This window comes from Physella acuta, unplaced genomic scaffold, assembly GCF_028476545.2.
Source record: "Physella acuta isolate Inbredline_101_S28 unplaced genomic scaffold, ASM2847654v3 ptg000621l, whole genome shotgun sequence".
In the NCBI taxonomy this organism is placed as follows: Eukaryota; Metazoa; Mollusca; class Gastropoda; family Physidae; genus Physella; species Physella acuta.
The window spans coordinates 285,004-302,214 of NW_026732140.1; the positions used below are offsets into that span (position 1 = coordinate 285,004).

Sequence of the window (17,211 nt, forward strand, 5' to 3'; positions counted from 1 at the left end):
GGAGAGCACTCCAAATGTTGGCTGCAGGTTTTTTTTTACCAGGATCTGTTGGCATTACAGATCCATGTGAGCAGGGAACTATCAGAGTCCACACAGTCATGACTTTAGAACAGCAGGTTAGCTTCACTTTAATGCTTTGAAAAATAGACAAATTTATAAGTACTCATATCTAATTTGTAAAAAATATTAACTTTAAAAATTTGTAGTTTACATACCAATACAATAGCATTTGAGGAATGTGTTAAATATACAGGGCTGACTTTTTATATTATTTTGCCCGTTGTATAATATTACTAAGATATGGATCTCCTTATATATTTTGACACCTAAGGTGGAAATAATAATTATGCTTAACCTATTTATTTATTCCTGGCTTTTGCTCAAAAGAAGATACTGATAATTTTCATTATGGATGTAGACTGGAGCCTCGAGAAAATAGGTTGGCTAATAAATCTGCACATGCACAAACTGTATTTACCTATCTGTATAGAACTGTAATGAAACGTTAAAAAATGAATTGAAATAATTACTCTGAAGATAAAGAACTAGCAAAATATATAGTAAAGTTAATTCATCTACCATTTATAAAAAGTACCCTTTCAAACCTTACTGTCCATAGTTGTTCACTAAATTGAATCAGGTGCATCCGCCAGCACCCCTGGCTACTCTGTGAGCTGCATACTGTCTACCCTACCGTGCCCCGACTAATATTATTTAAGAAAAATAGGGCAGGCATTGTTTACATTTAAATAACTCACTGTTAGAAAACATTCTTCTTTAGACCTAGTAATCGATTGGGCTAATGAAGTAGAGTTCATGTTTCTTGACCTTATCATATGAAGGGATGGTGTGGTCAACACTATTTCCAGATGTCTTAACTTCCCCCAACATAAGTCAAATGAAAACTGTCAATATACACTTACTCCTGAGTTATAATTACCTATACTTTTAATTTATTGTTCAACACTTTTACAGGATCAAGTTTGTTTTACATCCCAAACTCTGTTGCGAGTACTTAGTCATGGAGGTTACAAACAGATCTTAGGAATGGAGGGCAATGCCAGTAAGTGTTTTAAAAAAAACATTATCTTTTTTTGAAAAACAACTTTCTTAACTCACTTTCTTGTTAACTTTATATTATAAAAGCAAACGAATTTATAAGAAACCTAGAATTCTAACATCCTTTAATATGAGGTTTGGGACTCAATAACAATGTGTTAGATCATAATTATTTCTGTAAATGTTCTAGCCTTAAATCAATGTTGTAATGTTTTCTTACAAAAAAGTTGCTGAAAATGCTAGAATAGAAATCTTTTTGGGCAAACTATTCTTTTCTCAGTTAATAGGCTCAATGTTACTAGCCTTTGTCTACCACACAATTAAAAAATAAGGTATGTAACTAATACCAAACTGTAAGGGGAAACAGGCATAGCAACCCATTCCAGTGCCCAGGGCAATCTTTCAATATATATTTAGATCAGGGATGTGACTTTATCGATTTTTTAATGGAAATCTGATTTTTCCGTTTCAACTGCAATTTTCCCCCGCTGAGTTTATTTTTGCCAAATTTTTTCAGTTAATTTCCAATTTTTTCCTGATTTCTTTTCAAAGTTTTAAAAACGTCAAGATTCAGAATTTTGACGGATTTACCAATTTTTTAGAGCGCACATTTTTTTAGTCCAATTTTTCCGCTGATATTTTCAGTTAAATATTTTTCAAAAACATGGGAAAAAGTAATCTAAAATGATGCCGTTCTCCAAATGAAACTTACATCTCCATAGCCTGGTAATCTAGCTATCGATATAGCCTAATTTATCTATCAGTATTTTAATCTGCCCAAATCTACAGTTTCTCTAGGATTCTTTTTTATTTCGCAATCTCAAATTAATATTGAAATCCTTGCAAAAGGTGACCTCCTCCCCCCCCCCCCCCCCCCCCCCCACCCCGCCTTGTAGAGACGGTGGCATTTGTGTCCTCACCATGACCCCCAAGTATGTGTTTGGTACTGCTTGTTTGGGGGAAAAATAAAAATGACATCACAGTCAATGTCACATAGCTGTTCCTGCAATACATATGCTATAGGCTATTACAATAAGCCTACAGATTTAAAAAAAAACTGAACTCATCGTGACCCTGACTGTAGGGAAGAAAAAATATGTTACCCACTGTTTTTAAAAATGGGTCTTCCATAAAGAACGTCATCCTCGTAGGGGGGGGGGGGGTAATTTTGTGACATATAATGACGGAGAGAAGGGGGGGGGGGTTCAGATAGTGGGGCGTCATAAAAAAGTAATGTTAGAAATTGAATATTAGCCGCTATTATGCGTTTTAGAAAACTTTTAAAAAATAGTAATATTCTGGTCGATTTTATTTTCCATCACATGAACCAAAACTTTCCAATTACAATTAATCTCAATCTAGCCCTTTCGACTAACATTTTTTCCATGTTAGTCTTTAAAAGAATATAAGACATAATTTAAAATAAAAAATAAGACTAGATTAATACAGTTTAAATTAGCTAAATGTTAAAATGAAACTTAATTGCCACTTTTGTTACATTGTAAACATTTTTTTTTATCTTTTTGAAAGTTGTTTCAATGCAAACATTGGTGAGCTAAACATTAAATTGCAATTAGATAAGACTTTCAATGTTATTTTAGAGTAACATAAATTTCATTTATATAAAATACGAGCCGACCTGCTGCGTATCATTCACCGCTATTTAGTTGTTTTATTTTCTACTTTTCAGTAATTCATAATTTGTGAATTTGACAGTACCAATGCTGCCACTTAATATATTTGCTTTAAAACACTATCAGTAGCTCAATAAGGACGATACCCCCCTCCTTTCCCCAACTCCTCCCCCTTGAAAGCAGCCTCCTCTTAGTTACCTCCCCTAAGTTTAAAATTGTTTCAAGCTAAATTATCTGCCCCTAATATCCGGCACTACGATTGTAAACATTTAGCTCACCAGACCATGTGAGGGTGGGGGTGGTAGGGAGCGCGCTTACAGCTTGGTGTTTTCTAACGTCTCCAAGAAGAGAATTATATATATAGATTAGCTATATTAAACAATTAATGAGTACAGTAACCGTATGAGACGGCTTAAACTGCGATAAAAAAAATAGATGAAACATTGAGTTTTTGTCCCAAGAAAATTTCCTAATTTTTTTTCTGGTCTGGTCACATCCCTGTTAGAAACAAACAAACTGAAATCCTACAGACAAGCTAATTGAAGACTTGGATTTCACAGATGTGCCTTCTCACAATATAAATTATACTGTTTTAAGAAGCATTAATAAAAAAGTCAAATGATAGTGATATAGATCAAGATGTTCAGATTAGAATCTGCAACAATAAAATGCTTTAAAATTCTTTAAACCAAAGTGGAATTCAACTACTTTAACTACCTCATGATCATCATAGCCAATGTGAAATCATTTAATGTATTGCTCAGAGACAGAAGACAACAGTTAGTGAAGAACAAAATAAGAGAAAGGAAAAGGTGGTGGATTAGGCAGATAGAGACAGTTTATAACACCACAAGGTGGGCAATTCAATGGAATCTACGGCAAAAGAAGAAATCTTTTGAAAGATAAATTGGGGAGGCTGGATTGTCTAGGGTTGAGCTTTTAAAAAAAAGCTAGTGTTGCCTAGACATATGCTACTTCTGGCGTCGAAGGAATAAAAAGAAGAAAATCAGAAGTTTACAGAGTGGTTTGTAGAAGATGCAAAGCGAATGATCCATTTTTGGTCATGCTTAGTATATTACAATTTTGACGTATCAAAGCAGTAGCAGTCGTTGTGTTCAGAGGATGTGCTTCATTTACTACTTAGTGGCCGTAAATATATGAAAATTGCAGTATTATTGGGTTGTGAAGTAATCAAACACCCATCTGTTTGGTAAAATTTACTAATTTAATAGCAGGGATGTGACTTTTCTTATTTATAGCGGAAATCTAATTTTTCCGCTAGAGCTGTCATTTTCCTCTGTAAATTTAATTCTCCTAATTGTTCTGCAGATGTTTTATATTTGATGATTTTTGTGATCTTTTATGAATTTTTAAAAATCTGGGGGGAAAAGCAGAAATAACCTCTATGGAAACAGCCAACATTCGCATTTCACATATTCCTATTTAAATCAGGTATTACTCTTGGCCTATCAATTCTAGATCTAGGTCCAAGATTCTTTAAATTCCTTGCTGTCACTCCATTCCAACTGACACTCCAATGCGCATATTTCTTTTCACTCTAATAAACCTGGTAAAGTAATAGGTCAAGATAAATTCATTGATATGACTTTTCCAAATTTTACATATTTAACTAATTTTTAGTCTATTTTCTAAAATTTTTGTGCTTAAAAGGAAAAAGTACACCTTCATAGCCTGTTTTTTTTTTTTACCATTATTTACCGGTATTTGAATTTACCCTTTGTTTTTTTAAAGCCACCCTTCTACCATTTCTCTTGGTCTATCATTTTATCATTTTATTTATCAAATTTTATCTATCAAATTAATATTGAAATCCGTACAATAGGTGACAATGAGGACTAGATTAGCCTGCCCCTGTATCAGAAGTGGCTAATGTGAACTCACTGTGACTCTGAGTACATGCTTGAAATTATATAACAATGTGGCTTGGATACCATCATAATGGTTATTTAATATTTTTGGTTCAAATGTTTTTATAACTATTAAATTCCAAAACACTTTTTAAAATAAACAGTAGTCTGTTGCTCATTTCAATTATCGTGGTCGATATCATTTTCCATCACATGAACTAAAACTTTCAAATAACAAGTAGACTCTTTACTGTTGAAGACTTAGAATCTAAATTAAAAAAAAAAAAAAACCGGGAGTGATCTCCCCTAAACTTTCTCAAATATTCTTTTATAACACTATGGGGGATAGCACCTCAGGATATAGACATGATTTTTAATCCATTTTTAATTACTTAAGCTTTTAAAAATAGAATAGAATCTCGTAGAAAAAAGAATTGCGCACCAAATGAACGCCAAAAAATCTGTGTATAATAGTGTGGAATATTATAGCACTTATTAAGTAGCGTAAATTACTACTTCCGGTCAATGGATATTACACAAAATTTGACAGAAAAAAGAGAATTAGAGCTTTTACTTACATGTGAAATTTCATTTATTTATCTGAAACAGTACTCAAGTTGAATAAGTTCCACTTCCGGGTTATCGGAAATAACTGAAAAGTTGATACAGAACTACTAATTTGATATAATACTTGTATATGAAATTTCATCAACCTAGCTGTAATGGTACTCAAGTTATCACAGACACACACACACACACACACGAGACATACAGACAAGATTGCAACTCAGGGAGGTGTAAAACGCAGAGATTTGCAAAAATCTCAATTTTTTTAAAAAAAATTTTTTTTGCACGATTGCAATACTTTCTCTATAGGCCCTACTCTGTATATGAGAAAGTAAAAATAGGTAGGCTCTATACCGTTTCCATCTTTTAGAATATAAGACATAGAATCTAATTTAAATTTGAAAAAAGTGTAAAGAGTATTACAGTTTAAATTAGCTGAATATTAAAATAAATATATCATTTCCATTTTTGTTAACTTTTAAGTTTAATTAAAATAAGTTTATATTAGGGAAACATTAAATTAAAGTAATTTCTTTAATTTCAAATATTAGCCATATTAAACTATTAATTATTATCAATTAGTTTTATTATTTTTTCTCCATGTTCTGGTCACATCCCTATTTAAATGTTTTACTAAATCATTTGAAGTGCGGTTATATTCTTCTAAAAATTTTAAATTGTTTTGATTAAACAGTGTCTTCAACACCGCCTGTTCCAACCCTATGCTATTTTACTGGTTAGATACAAGAATCTGTGATACTCATTTCTCTTTAATACAGTTGATCTAGGCAAGATGTAATGCAATCAATTAAAAGCCTTTGATCTCTCATATTGAAATTTAGAGAAATGTAACTTTCAAGTACATAATACTTGTCGCTCTATATTCTAAGAACAATGGCTGGAGAAATACTACATTATGTGTTTCTAAGTGTTAAATGGTTTACCTACTCACCAATCTAGTGTAAGTGCTACACATTTACGTTGGCTAAAAACTCCCCATACATAAAAAAAAAAGCTGGTGATTGGTTTTTACATGTCATTTACTTGTCTTTGACTCTTTAAGGTATATATTTTACTGTCAAACCATTTCACATTATGTGTTGATACAATTGGTTTTTTTTTGCTCAGTGTTTAATGATTCATCTACACACTATTTCAGTGTAAATCCTTCAGATTTACATCCTTCAGATTTACGTTGGTGAAAAAGCCTTCTCCTACCCCCTCCATCTTGCTAAAAGGGTATTTGTTTAACTTTTACATAATCAAGAGAGTAAACAGTTAAATAGGTTTAAAAAGCCTTGTAGCATTTCATTTTCTTTACTTTGACAGTGTAAAATTCAACCCTGTAGCTTAAAATAAGCTTTTTCATATTTTTTTTCTACTCCTTTTGGAGTCCCATGATGGTCAGAAGTTTGTGTTCCTTGTCTACCAAGCAAACTAATTAATAATATCACCAGGCAAAATAATTTTGATAATAAAATGTTTATAGTAGTTTAATTTCACACTAACTTAAAAATCTCTTGTTTGTAGCCGGTCCGCCTGACAGTTTTATTCTTTTTAACACTTAATTTATTTTAATCCAAATTCATAGCCAGGAAGACTGCTAACCCAAAAGTCTTGAAATTCAGATCTTTAGCTAATGTCTGTAGGACTACCCAGTTCTGATGGGGTAACTGACTCACGTTAGGGAAAGTAAATGCTGCTGGGCATGGTAATAAAATCACCATCTGTTCTTATGTAGTGGTCACTGAAATAGTTTTCATATGTGCCTAATACAATATTGATAGTCTTAACCATGTATTAAATATCCGCCCAAGGATTTATTTTTCAGGACCTTGGATCATAGTTAGTTCATGCCATGAGTTTGAATTAAATGAATTTTGGGACATGACTTTTGCTTATGTTTTAGGTATAGCAACTGAGATGAGTGTCTGGGAAGGCGTGGTTGTTACACCTTCAGAAAAAGCTTATGAAAAGCCACCGGAAAAAAAAGAAGAACAAGAAGATGAAATGGATGAAGAAATGGATGGAGAAAATGTATAGTGTTTCTAGATTGTTTTTCTTGGTGTTTTTATAAAACAAATCTTTGACACATGATCTACATACATGAAATACGTGAAGTTATGCAGGGTAGCAAAAAATTAATTAATTCTTGTAAACATTTAAGTAATGACACTTTGGTCTTCTAACGCAGATGTACAATTGTGGAAACCATCATCTTTTTATGCATGTTGACTGGGTTCAATCAGAAGTTTGTGTTCCTTGTCCATTTGAACACCCTTTAGTTGTAAAAGCAGTATTTACCTTACATGCAAAAATCTTTACATTTAAATGAAGTGCTTGTATTTTCAAAAAGCCAGCTCATAACTTCATAAGGAATTTTTGTATTTAAAAATTTAAATTTTAGTTGAAATTTACATGAAAGAAACAAAAAAAAAGGTTTAATAAATCTTATATTGATTCATGACAAATTAGAATGCTGCTTATAGTTAAAGCATATATCATGGTTCATTTAAAAAAAAATATCTTCATTGTTTCTGGTTTTATTTTGACAATAAAAAAAATCATTGAAAATGCTGTCATAATTTTTTTCTAATTATAATATTTAATAACAGATTGTTCCTATATAAATTATTTTCAGAGCAATTTACACATACACAATACACTTTGGTTACTATATTTGTATTCCCGTGAGGAAGGCAGGCTAAGTTAAATCACAAACATTTACTAATTAGCTGGTAGTTAGGGTCAAAATGTCATTATTTTTGTGGATATGATAAATGGTTGACCTATTAAGATGAGAATCTAGTTTAAAATGCTTACTTAAATAATTGTGAATGACCTTTTTAAATAAAAGCAATGTTATTTCATGTTGTTATTTTTTAAGTTTTCTGTTGATGTTTTGTTCTTGGGATTTCTAGACTAATTTTTACATGTGAAGGTTTTTAATCCATGAAATTATAATTGTTCATTCAATCAAAATTCAATCACCAAAAATATTTCAATAATTCTTGAACCATGTTTCACATGTATTATCAATAAAGAAAACTTTTGTTTTTAAATTTTTGTTTGTTCTTTAATTGATATGCTGGACATAATTCCTCAATTTGCAGATGTTTCTACTAAGATGCTGAAGATGTAACTCAACTCTAAATATATCCTGTTTATTTACACTATTGCTAATGGGTTGGTGTGGTCTGATTGTACAGCGCACGCCTGCTAACCTGAGAGTCTTAAATTGGAATACGAGCATGAGGCATGTTGTTAGGATCTCGCTCCGAACTGCAGTGTCAGTGAGTCCACCCAGCTCTAGTAGGTACCATACTCACATTGTGACCACACAACGGGGCATAGGGATTTCTTTGTTCTTAATTGTGATATTGGACAGTATTTCCTCCAACACAAACAAGTATTTTGTGTCAACTTGTTATGGGATATTTAGGCAGTTGACTCCGATTTCAGTCTGCTATTCTTTTTGTATTTGCTTTCATAGACTTTGCCCTCCAAGAACAAATTACAAGAAAGTAGTTGTTTGATTTTGGGTGGCTGTCCCCAGCTTTTGAGCCTCATCTGCCTGGGGGTTCAAACTTTTTGGTTTAGAAACCATGTGCTGACCATACTATCTCTTCATATGCTGGTCACAAAAATCAGTGAACTCTATTTCATCTGCCTCAGAAATCACTACTGCTAGTTTTATTTAAGTATATGTATCTCCCCTCAAAAAATTAATAATCTTGTGTTACAAAATATAGATCTTTATAAATATAAAGATTTATAACGTAGGAAGCTTTTATTTATGCACTATAGAAAGATAGGGAATGACTTTCTTTAATTAAAATAATGGGCTTCCTGTAAAAAAAAAAAACAACCCTGAATGAATGCTTTCGAAAGTCGAGGAGTGACCTTGGTTGTATCTATTTATAGGACTACTATAGTCCTTGCATATGACGTCACGGATCGTTCAGTATGTCAACATCCGCCATCGCGGTGTACAGGTCAACATTCAAAATGGCGATATGTGCTGTGAAAGGTTGTGATACTTGAAGTGGCAGATCTAAATCGGTATGTCAAACGGCCGTAAAAAACGCCGATTTCGCCCGCGTAGCCCAAATATAGTAGCTTTTCATTTCATAATTTCGATAATAAAAACGGCTCGTATAGTAATAAGCTTGGTACCATTAAAAAGTAAATTTTAAGCCCTCTAATTATGCTTAATAATTATGCTTAATTTTTTTTATAGTTGTTGATATTACACAATATATCTCATTTACCAATTGAAAGCTATCACTGAGATGATTTTCAACGGATTTTGACCCCTCTCTCATTCATCTCGTGGGCCTTTTTTTTACCGTTCAACGTATTTCTTTACAAATACCTGTAAAATGTGCAGAATTGAATACCCTTTTGCACTAAAAAGTAGAAAATAACTTATAGTTACACACTACTATTTAAAGAAAAAAGAAAAGTGTGTATAAAGAAAAGTGTGGGTAACTTTAATATCTATTGTATACCTTTACTAATATTTAGGAAGAGACCCACGCTTTTCTTTATAGTTATTTAAATAGTAGTGTATAATTTATTTTCTCTTTTTTAGTGCATTATAAAATAAAAGCGTGTTATTAAAACGTTTTTTATGAATTTTTTAAATTTTATCAAAAAGTGAGAAAAGAGAAAAGCCAATTTCAATGCAATTATTTTGAACGAGCCGACCCGCGGCGTATCATACGCCGCTATTTAGTTGTTTTATTTTCTACTATTCAGTAATTCATAATTTGTGAATTCGACAGTACCACTGCTGTCACTGAGAATATTTGCTTTGAAACACTATCAGTGAGTCTTTAAGGACGATAAACCACCCCCTCCTATCCCATCCCCCCCCCCCCCCGTGAATGCAGCCTCCTCTTAGCTACCTCCCCTAAGTTTAAAATCGTTTCAAACTAAATTATCTGCCCCTAATAGCCGTCACTAAACCGGGCTCTACGATTGTAAACATTTAGCGTGAACCACAGCTCACCAGACTTCCTAGAGAGGAAGAGAGGGGACTGCAAGGCGCTCTTACAGCTTGTTTTCTAACGTCTCCAAGAAGAGAATTATATATATAGATGATGTACTTATTTTTGAGGTTTGAAAAAACATATACATGCGCTTGGATCATAAATATCAGGACACTGGTTTACCTACACTACCGCATGAAAACCTAGAGTGTACGTTAAATACTGACCGAAATAATGAGGCAGAACACACTTCGGTGACAGCCCATGTGTCAGGGAAGTAGAGGGGCGCTATCTGGAGCCCCCGATTACACTACCGCAGAGGCGCCATTGTGCTTGTAAGGGAACCCTTGGCGTTTCGGGTCATACAGTCTACGGGGCGCCGGCGGTTGAAGTTTCAACGCTGAATATAGTAGTATCCCTTACCCGCTATGCTGGACGAACGATTAATGGATGCAATTGCCAAGTGCTAACATGGCCGCTCTGAAACTCTGACGCCAAATTTTGTATTGATGAAAATCGCACCCTCCCGGGCGCCGCTCATATCAAATTTTAATTATTTTGTTAACAGAAACCTTCCCGGGAGTATTCTCATCAACTCTTTAAAGTTTTATAGCACTCGACTAAAAGGTGTCGAACCGCATCTGACTTTCATTTTTTTTAATATACCGTATATATAGCAGAATCGCACCATTACGGGGCGCCACCCTTGCAAAATAAAAATTGTTTTACAGAAACCTCCCCTCGAGTGCTCTAATCAGCTCCCCAAAGTTTCATAGCACTCGGATAAACGGTGCCAGACCACATTCGACTTTTATTTTTTATATACCGTATATATAGAAAAATCGCACCCTTCCGTGGCGCCGCCCCTGCGAATTTGAACATGTTTTTTGCACAGAAACCTCCCCAGGAGTATTCTCAGCATCTTCCCAAAGTTTCATGGCAATCGTGCGAACGTTGTCACTGCAATTCACTTTTATTATTTTTATTTACCGTGTATAGAGAAAAATCGCACCCTCCCGTGGCGCCGCCCTTGCGAAATTAAAAAAAAAGATTTTTTTTTTAGAACCCTTCCCTGGAGTGTTCTAATCCAGGGGTCGGCAACCTGCGGCTCGCGAGCCGCATGCGGCTCTTTTGATATCAAGATGCGGCTCTTCAGCTTTATGCACAAATATTAATAATTATTTTAATTTTTTTTAAAAACTCATAAAAATATTTATTTGCAATACTCGGTAATGAAAGATATAATAACAATTTAAAGTTTCTAATTTCGAGCAGAGCTTGCTAAACTATTTTAGTAAGTTTTGTGCGAAACATGTGTATGTTTTTATATGAATAAATATTATTTCATATTTTAAGCTATTTATTTTAAATATATAAGTAATATATATGTATATATATATATATATATATATATATATATATATATATATATATATATATATATATATATATATATATATATATATATATATATATATATATATATATATATATATATATATAATCAAATATCATAAAATTGAAATAAAAATGTTTGTGGCTCTTAAAAACCTGTGACATTTGGTAAATTGTAAGTTTTGGCTCTTCCGTCCCAAAAGGTTGCCGACCCCTGTTCTAATCAACTCCCCAAAATTTCATGGTGATCGGATGAACGGCGTGAAACCGCAATCGCCTTTTATTTTTATATATCGTATATATAGAAAAAAAAATCTCGCCCTATCGGGGCGCCACCCCTGCGAATTTGATTTTTTTTCTCGCAAAAACCTCCCCAGGAATATTTTCAACAGCTTCCCAAAGTTTTATGGCGATGTGATGAGAGGTGTAGTAATGCACAAAAGACAATCAGACACACACACATACACACGTACACACACACAGACAGACATTGCTTTATATATATATATATATATATATATATATATATATATATATATATATATATATATATATATATATATATATATATATATATATATATATATACTACCCATATTGGCTGATATCTAAGAACAACAGTGATTGCAGAGTTTCTTCCAGGCATCTATTCGAACCCCCACATATACTAATATACAACGATTTAAATATCTATAAAAGAAAAGCGTGGATCACTATGTTATGTATTGAATGGTAATCGACTGGTTATGAAAAGTACAATTAACTGCAAACCAAAAAGCTGAAGCCATGTCCACGAAGAAGTGCTAAAAACCATAGACATGCTTGAAGATTAACTGGAAGAAAACATGCGATGAGAATTAACAAAACACAAGGAATCAGTAATCAGTATTTCGGAGGTGAATTGCTTCACAGGAAGTAAGGACGAAGAAGCAGACGAGGACATCAAAAGCAGAGTTTTTTCCAGGCAACTCTTCTGGGGGGGGGGGGGGCTGAGCCCCCAGAAAAAAGTCCCCCCCCCCCCCGAACGAAATGGAATTTATGAATTTATATAGAAAATGTATACATTTAACAGTGCCCCCCCCCCCCCAAGAAAGTCTACCCCCCTGAAAATTTCAAGTGCAACCCCCCCCCCCCCCCCCGGAGAAAAAAATCTGGAAGAAACACTGATCAAAAGCCTCACCGTTAAAGCTACTTAAAATTATGCGTTCCACACTCTCCGCGCAATCTGGACGTCTTGAGCACTTTCCAAACTAATAAACATCACCAGATATGTATATTTGAGCCACCTAGGCCAAGGAAAGAGTTAAATAGATAAGCCAAAGTAAACTTGGAAAAGATTAGTTGTATGTGGAGCATAAGCAGCCGTGGAGTTATTGCGCAAAGCCGAGTACAATGGAGAAGTAGCTGCTTCCCAATGCAACATAACACAGCGTTTACACTTACGACATGTTATGTATACTAGACTTGACCTACTTATGTGTTTACTAAATATGTTATGGGTATATGGAACATCTTCTGAGCCGCAGGGTACAAAACCACGCCCCTTTTTATATTCTGGGCCAAGTTTTTGTTTTCGCTCGTGAGTGAAAACAGGACGTGCTCTCAATTTTCAGATGAGTGTGCATATATCGATGCGTGGTAAGCGCATCTTCTCAGCTGATCGCAAAATGTAGGCTAACTTAAATATACAGTATATTATGCTGATCTTGAATGTTTTGAGCACACAATTTTAAAATTTATCCAGAGGCGTAGCTGGGAGAGGGGGGGGGGCGCCCTAGGCGCCGACCTTAGGTGGCGCCAAAAGGGGTAGAAAAAATATTTAAAAGCTGCAGTTTTGAATTATAAACAGTCAAAGTCAAGAAATTTAACGGCTACAAGCCTTTGCATTACTGATTTAACTGTTTTCTACCTTTATTGTGTAACTTTAAAACATAAACCCTTAAAAAATAGACAGTGCGCAGTGTTTCTTCCAGACTTTTTTCTCCGGGGGGGGGGGGGCACTTGAAATTTTCGGGGGGGGGGGGCGGTAGACTTTCTTCGTGGGGGGGGGGGGGCGGACACTGTTAAAAGTATATATTTTCTATATAAATTATATAAATTTCATTTCGTTCGGGGGGCGGTAAAAATTTTTCGGGGGGGGGGGGGGGGGGCTTCGCCCCACCGAAGAGATGCCTGGAAGAAACTCTGTTAGTGCGCAATATTATTAGTACTTTATAAATTTACATGCGTTTTTTGAGAAATCGGAAATAGCGTAAATAAGTGTGTGTGTGTCTGTCCGTGTGTAAACACGATAACTTGAGTACCGTTACAGCTAGGTTGATGAAATTTCATATTTAAGTATTTTATCAAAATCGTAGATCCGTATCAACTTTTGAGCGATTTCCGATAACCGGAAGTGGTACTTGCGTACTATTTGAGATAGATGCATGAAATTTCACACGTAAGTAAAAGATCTAATTCTCTACCTTTTGTCAAATTTTGAGTAGTTTCCGATATTTCCGATTTCTCAAAAAACGCATGTAAATTTATAAAGTACTAGCCGTCCCGGCCAGGCCCTGCTCTGACTTCTGTGAAAAACCTTTCTGTTAAAGACCATTACCTGTGTGTTTAGTAATCATCATAAACCCGGCATTGCCCACCCAAACCACAACCAACCAAAACAACAAAACGCAAACATAACGCTAACACAATTACAAATACAAACGAAAACAAAAACCTAACCACAACCACAAACACCAATACGAACACAAAGAAAAAAAAACGAAAAAGCAAACGAAAACAAACCAAATCCAAACGCAAAACCAACAACAAACACAAACCCAAAGAAAAAACACAAACGAAAAAGCAAACGAAAACAAACCAAATCCAAACGCAAAACCAACCACAAACACAAATACAAACACAAATCCAAAGAAAAAAACACAAACGAAAACGAAAAAAAGAAAGAACAAAAACGAACCAAATCAAAACGCAACCACTAACGCAAACCCAACCTAAACGCAAAGAAAACACTAACGCGAACATAAACGCAAAGTGCTCACAGTCTAGCCCGGGGCAGAATCGCCTGTTTCAGCTTAATAATCGACTATAGTACCCCAACTTATTCATAGTCTTTCTGCACTCACTTAAACGAACGTAGGTGCCAAACCAAACCAAATGAACAATTATAATACTCCAAGCTTATTCGTAAAATACCTACAACATTTGCACTTGATCAATCCCCGCTAATTATGTAATTATTTTTTTCCCAACACCAAAACAAAGTAATAAAAAGTAAATTCTTTTCCACTAATGCTATGTTTTATAAAGGGAAGTAATTGTGTTTTCCTAATTTATCAAAGGGAAGTGAGTGCTAAAGGACTAAATATAAATAATTTTCAGACATAATTAGGATTTTTGTTATTTTTTAAAATTGTGTTTAATGAACATGCCGACAATTATTACTATCAGTTTGAAAAATGAAAATTATTTCCCAACACTTTCAATAGTAATTTTTAAACTCTTAAATTTAGACTATGAGCACGGTAATAGTCTAACACTTAAATCCATATAAGTATGTCAACGACAAACAAACATATTACATACAGAATTGAGCTTTATATATTAGACTAATAATATCCCACACTTTTATACACATTTTATTAGGCGTTCACTTGGTGTGGGACGGAGTGGTCTAGCGGTAGAGAGCTGGACAGCTAACCCGTTAGTCTCGAGTTCGAATCCGAGTTCAAGCCAGTAGATCGTCCCTGAGTCCACCCAACTGGGCATAGGGCTGACCACACTATCTCTTCATATGCCGAGGTCATAGAAACAAGTGAACTCTACTTCACTTGCCCCATAGACCATCAGGTTTGAAAGGGAAACTTTTCACTTGGTGTGCAATTCTTTTTTTTTTACGAGATTCTATTCTATTATAAAAAGTTTAAGTAATTAAAAATGGATAACAAATATTGTCTAGATCCTGAGTTGCCATCCCTCGTACTTTTATATTAGAATATTCGAGAAAGTTTAGGGGAGATCCCTCCCGGTTTATTTTTAATTTGTGTAGTACAAATCTTTTAAAAGGAGCTTATGAGCACCCCTATTTGACTATTTAAAAAAGGGAAATAAGTCATGGAAGTGGTTTCAAAGTTTGTTTATCTTTGCTAATTTTAACTGTAGGAGAAAGAGGACTCGGCTTTCACAGTGGTTTAAAAACAAAGAGAAAAAGAATATTTAAGAGTGGGGTGGTGTCTATAGATAGAATAAAGATAATCCAACCGCAGCTACGGTAATCTTTTTACAAAACAACCATCAAATCAAAAATGCAAGAATTTTTTTAAAATTTTAACTATAAAAAATAATTATTATGGTCGGCTGTGGGCCCCTAAATGGCGTGCCCCCCCCCCTTCACATTGCGGGGTCTGGCACTCTGGCGGCACTGTAGTTCCGCCCCTGATTCTTACGTTTCTCTCAACTTCAACGTGAGAGATTAGATACTTTTACTTGATTGCATTACAACTTGCCTGGATCACTGTATTGAAGTGAAATAAATATCACGGATTCTTGAATCGCTATCCTATCAAACCCTTCTTAACAGTTGACAAAATCTTATCGTGAATCACATGTCGGATGTGTGGCTTGACCTCAGTACACTTGGGTTCGATCGAACCCAAGATAAGAACCACTGTTCGGCTGATTTTTTCTTCTTTTTTTTTTTGTTTCGGTTTCCTAAGGAGCATTGGCGTAGGAAATACTTCGTCAACTCACTTGATTTTTATGAAGATGGAACCCTAATAATCTAGTCTCCTCCATCTCTAGTTCAAACGATTTCCTAGAGGACTTTTAACTTTTTGTCTCCTTCTCTTCCTCTTTCACCGTGGACTTTACACCAGCACCGGCTTAATGGTGTTATTTAATCAGAGGCGTAGCGACCCTTCCCGGCGCCCGGGGACAAACTTTTCGATTTGCACCCCCCCTCAAGATTTCGATTTGCACCCCCCTCCCTCAAGATTTTGATCTGCACCCCCTTCTCAAAATTTCGATTTCCACCCCCTCAACCTTTCAATTTATTTTTCCAACCCATTTTGGCGCCCCCTAAGGTCGGCGCCCGGGGACATATGCCCCCCCCCCCTCGATACGCTATTGTATTTAATGATATTGCGCCATAACCACCACTTTTTCCATGTTCTTATTTTATTATCTCCGAGCCATATAGTAAAAGAGACTTCACATTTAGCTATAGATCCTGAATGAATGTTTTTGACAATGCATTTGAATTCCACTTTGTCTTAGAGTGTTAAACGCGTTTTATCGCTGCTGATTATAACTATTATTAAACTGGTTATTACTGCTTCTCCAATCAGTACAATTATTTCTGCATTTGGGAGGGGGGGGGGGTTGTCGAAAGTGGACGCGTGTCGACTGGGAGAGGTGGGGGGGGGGGGGCTAAAATCCCAAATTTTTTTGGACGTCTTAAATGGATGACCCTGTATCATAGGCTAGTTCGGCCCCTTATAGATTTTTATATATTTTATAATACAAAGCAAGCCCATTGCATTATCTTTGCAATCACTTTAGTATTAAAAGTTTAAAAATAAAATATAGAATTAGAATAAAAACACACGGAAATGTCTTCTAACATTTTATCACCATTCCACGCCAGATTTTGGTGTGGCGAGTTTTAAATCCTTTTGATCTGGCAATAACATTGCA

General features: G+C 34.8%; 1 protein-coding gene across 2 annotated transcripts in view; it reads left to right on the forward strand.

Annotated features, from left to right (window-relative positions):
- LOC131948023 (interleukin enhancer-binding factor 2 homolog) overlaps window positions 1-8,190 on the forward strand; it is a 36,497-nt gene extending 28,307 nt beyond the window's left edge. For both annotated transcript variants that reach the window (XM_059309475.1, XM_059309476.1), the window contains exons 12-14: window positions 2-116; window positions 976-1,063; window positions 7,038-8,190. In XM_059309475.1, coding sequence (XP_059165458.1) covers window positions 2-116; window positions 976-1,063; window positions 7,038-7,171 — 337 coding nt within the window. In that variant the 3' untranslated portion in view covers window positions 7,172-8,190. The remainder of the gene's footprint in view (window position 1; window positions 117-975; window positions 1,064-7,037) is intronic.
- The last annotated feature ends 9,021 nt before the right edge of the window (window positions 8,191-17,211 follow it).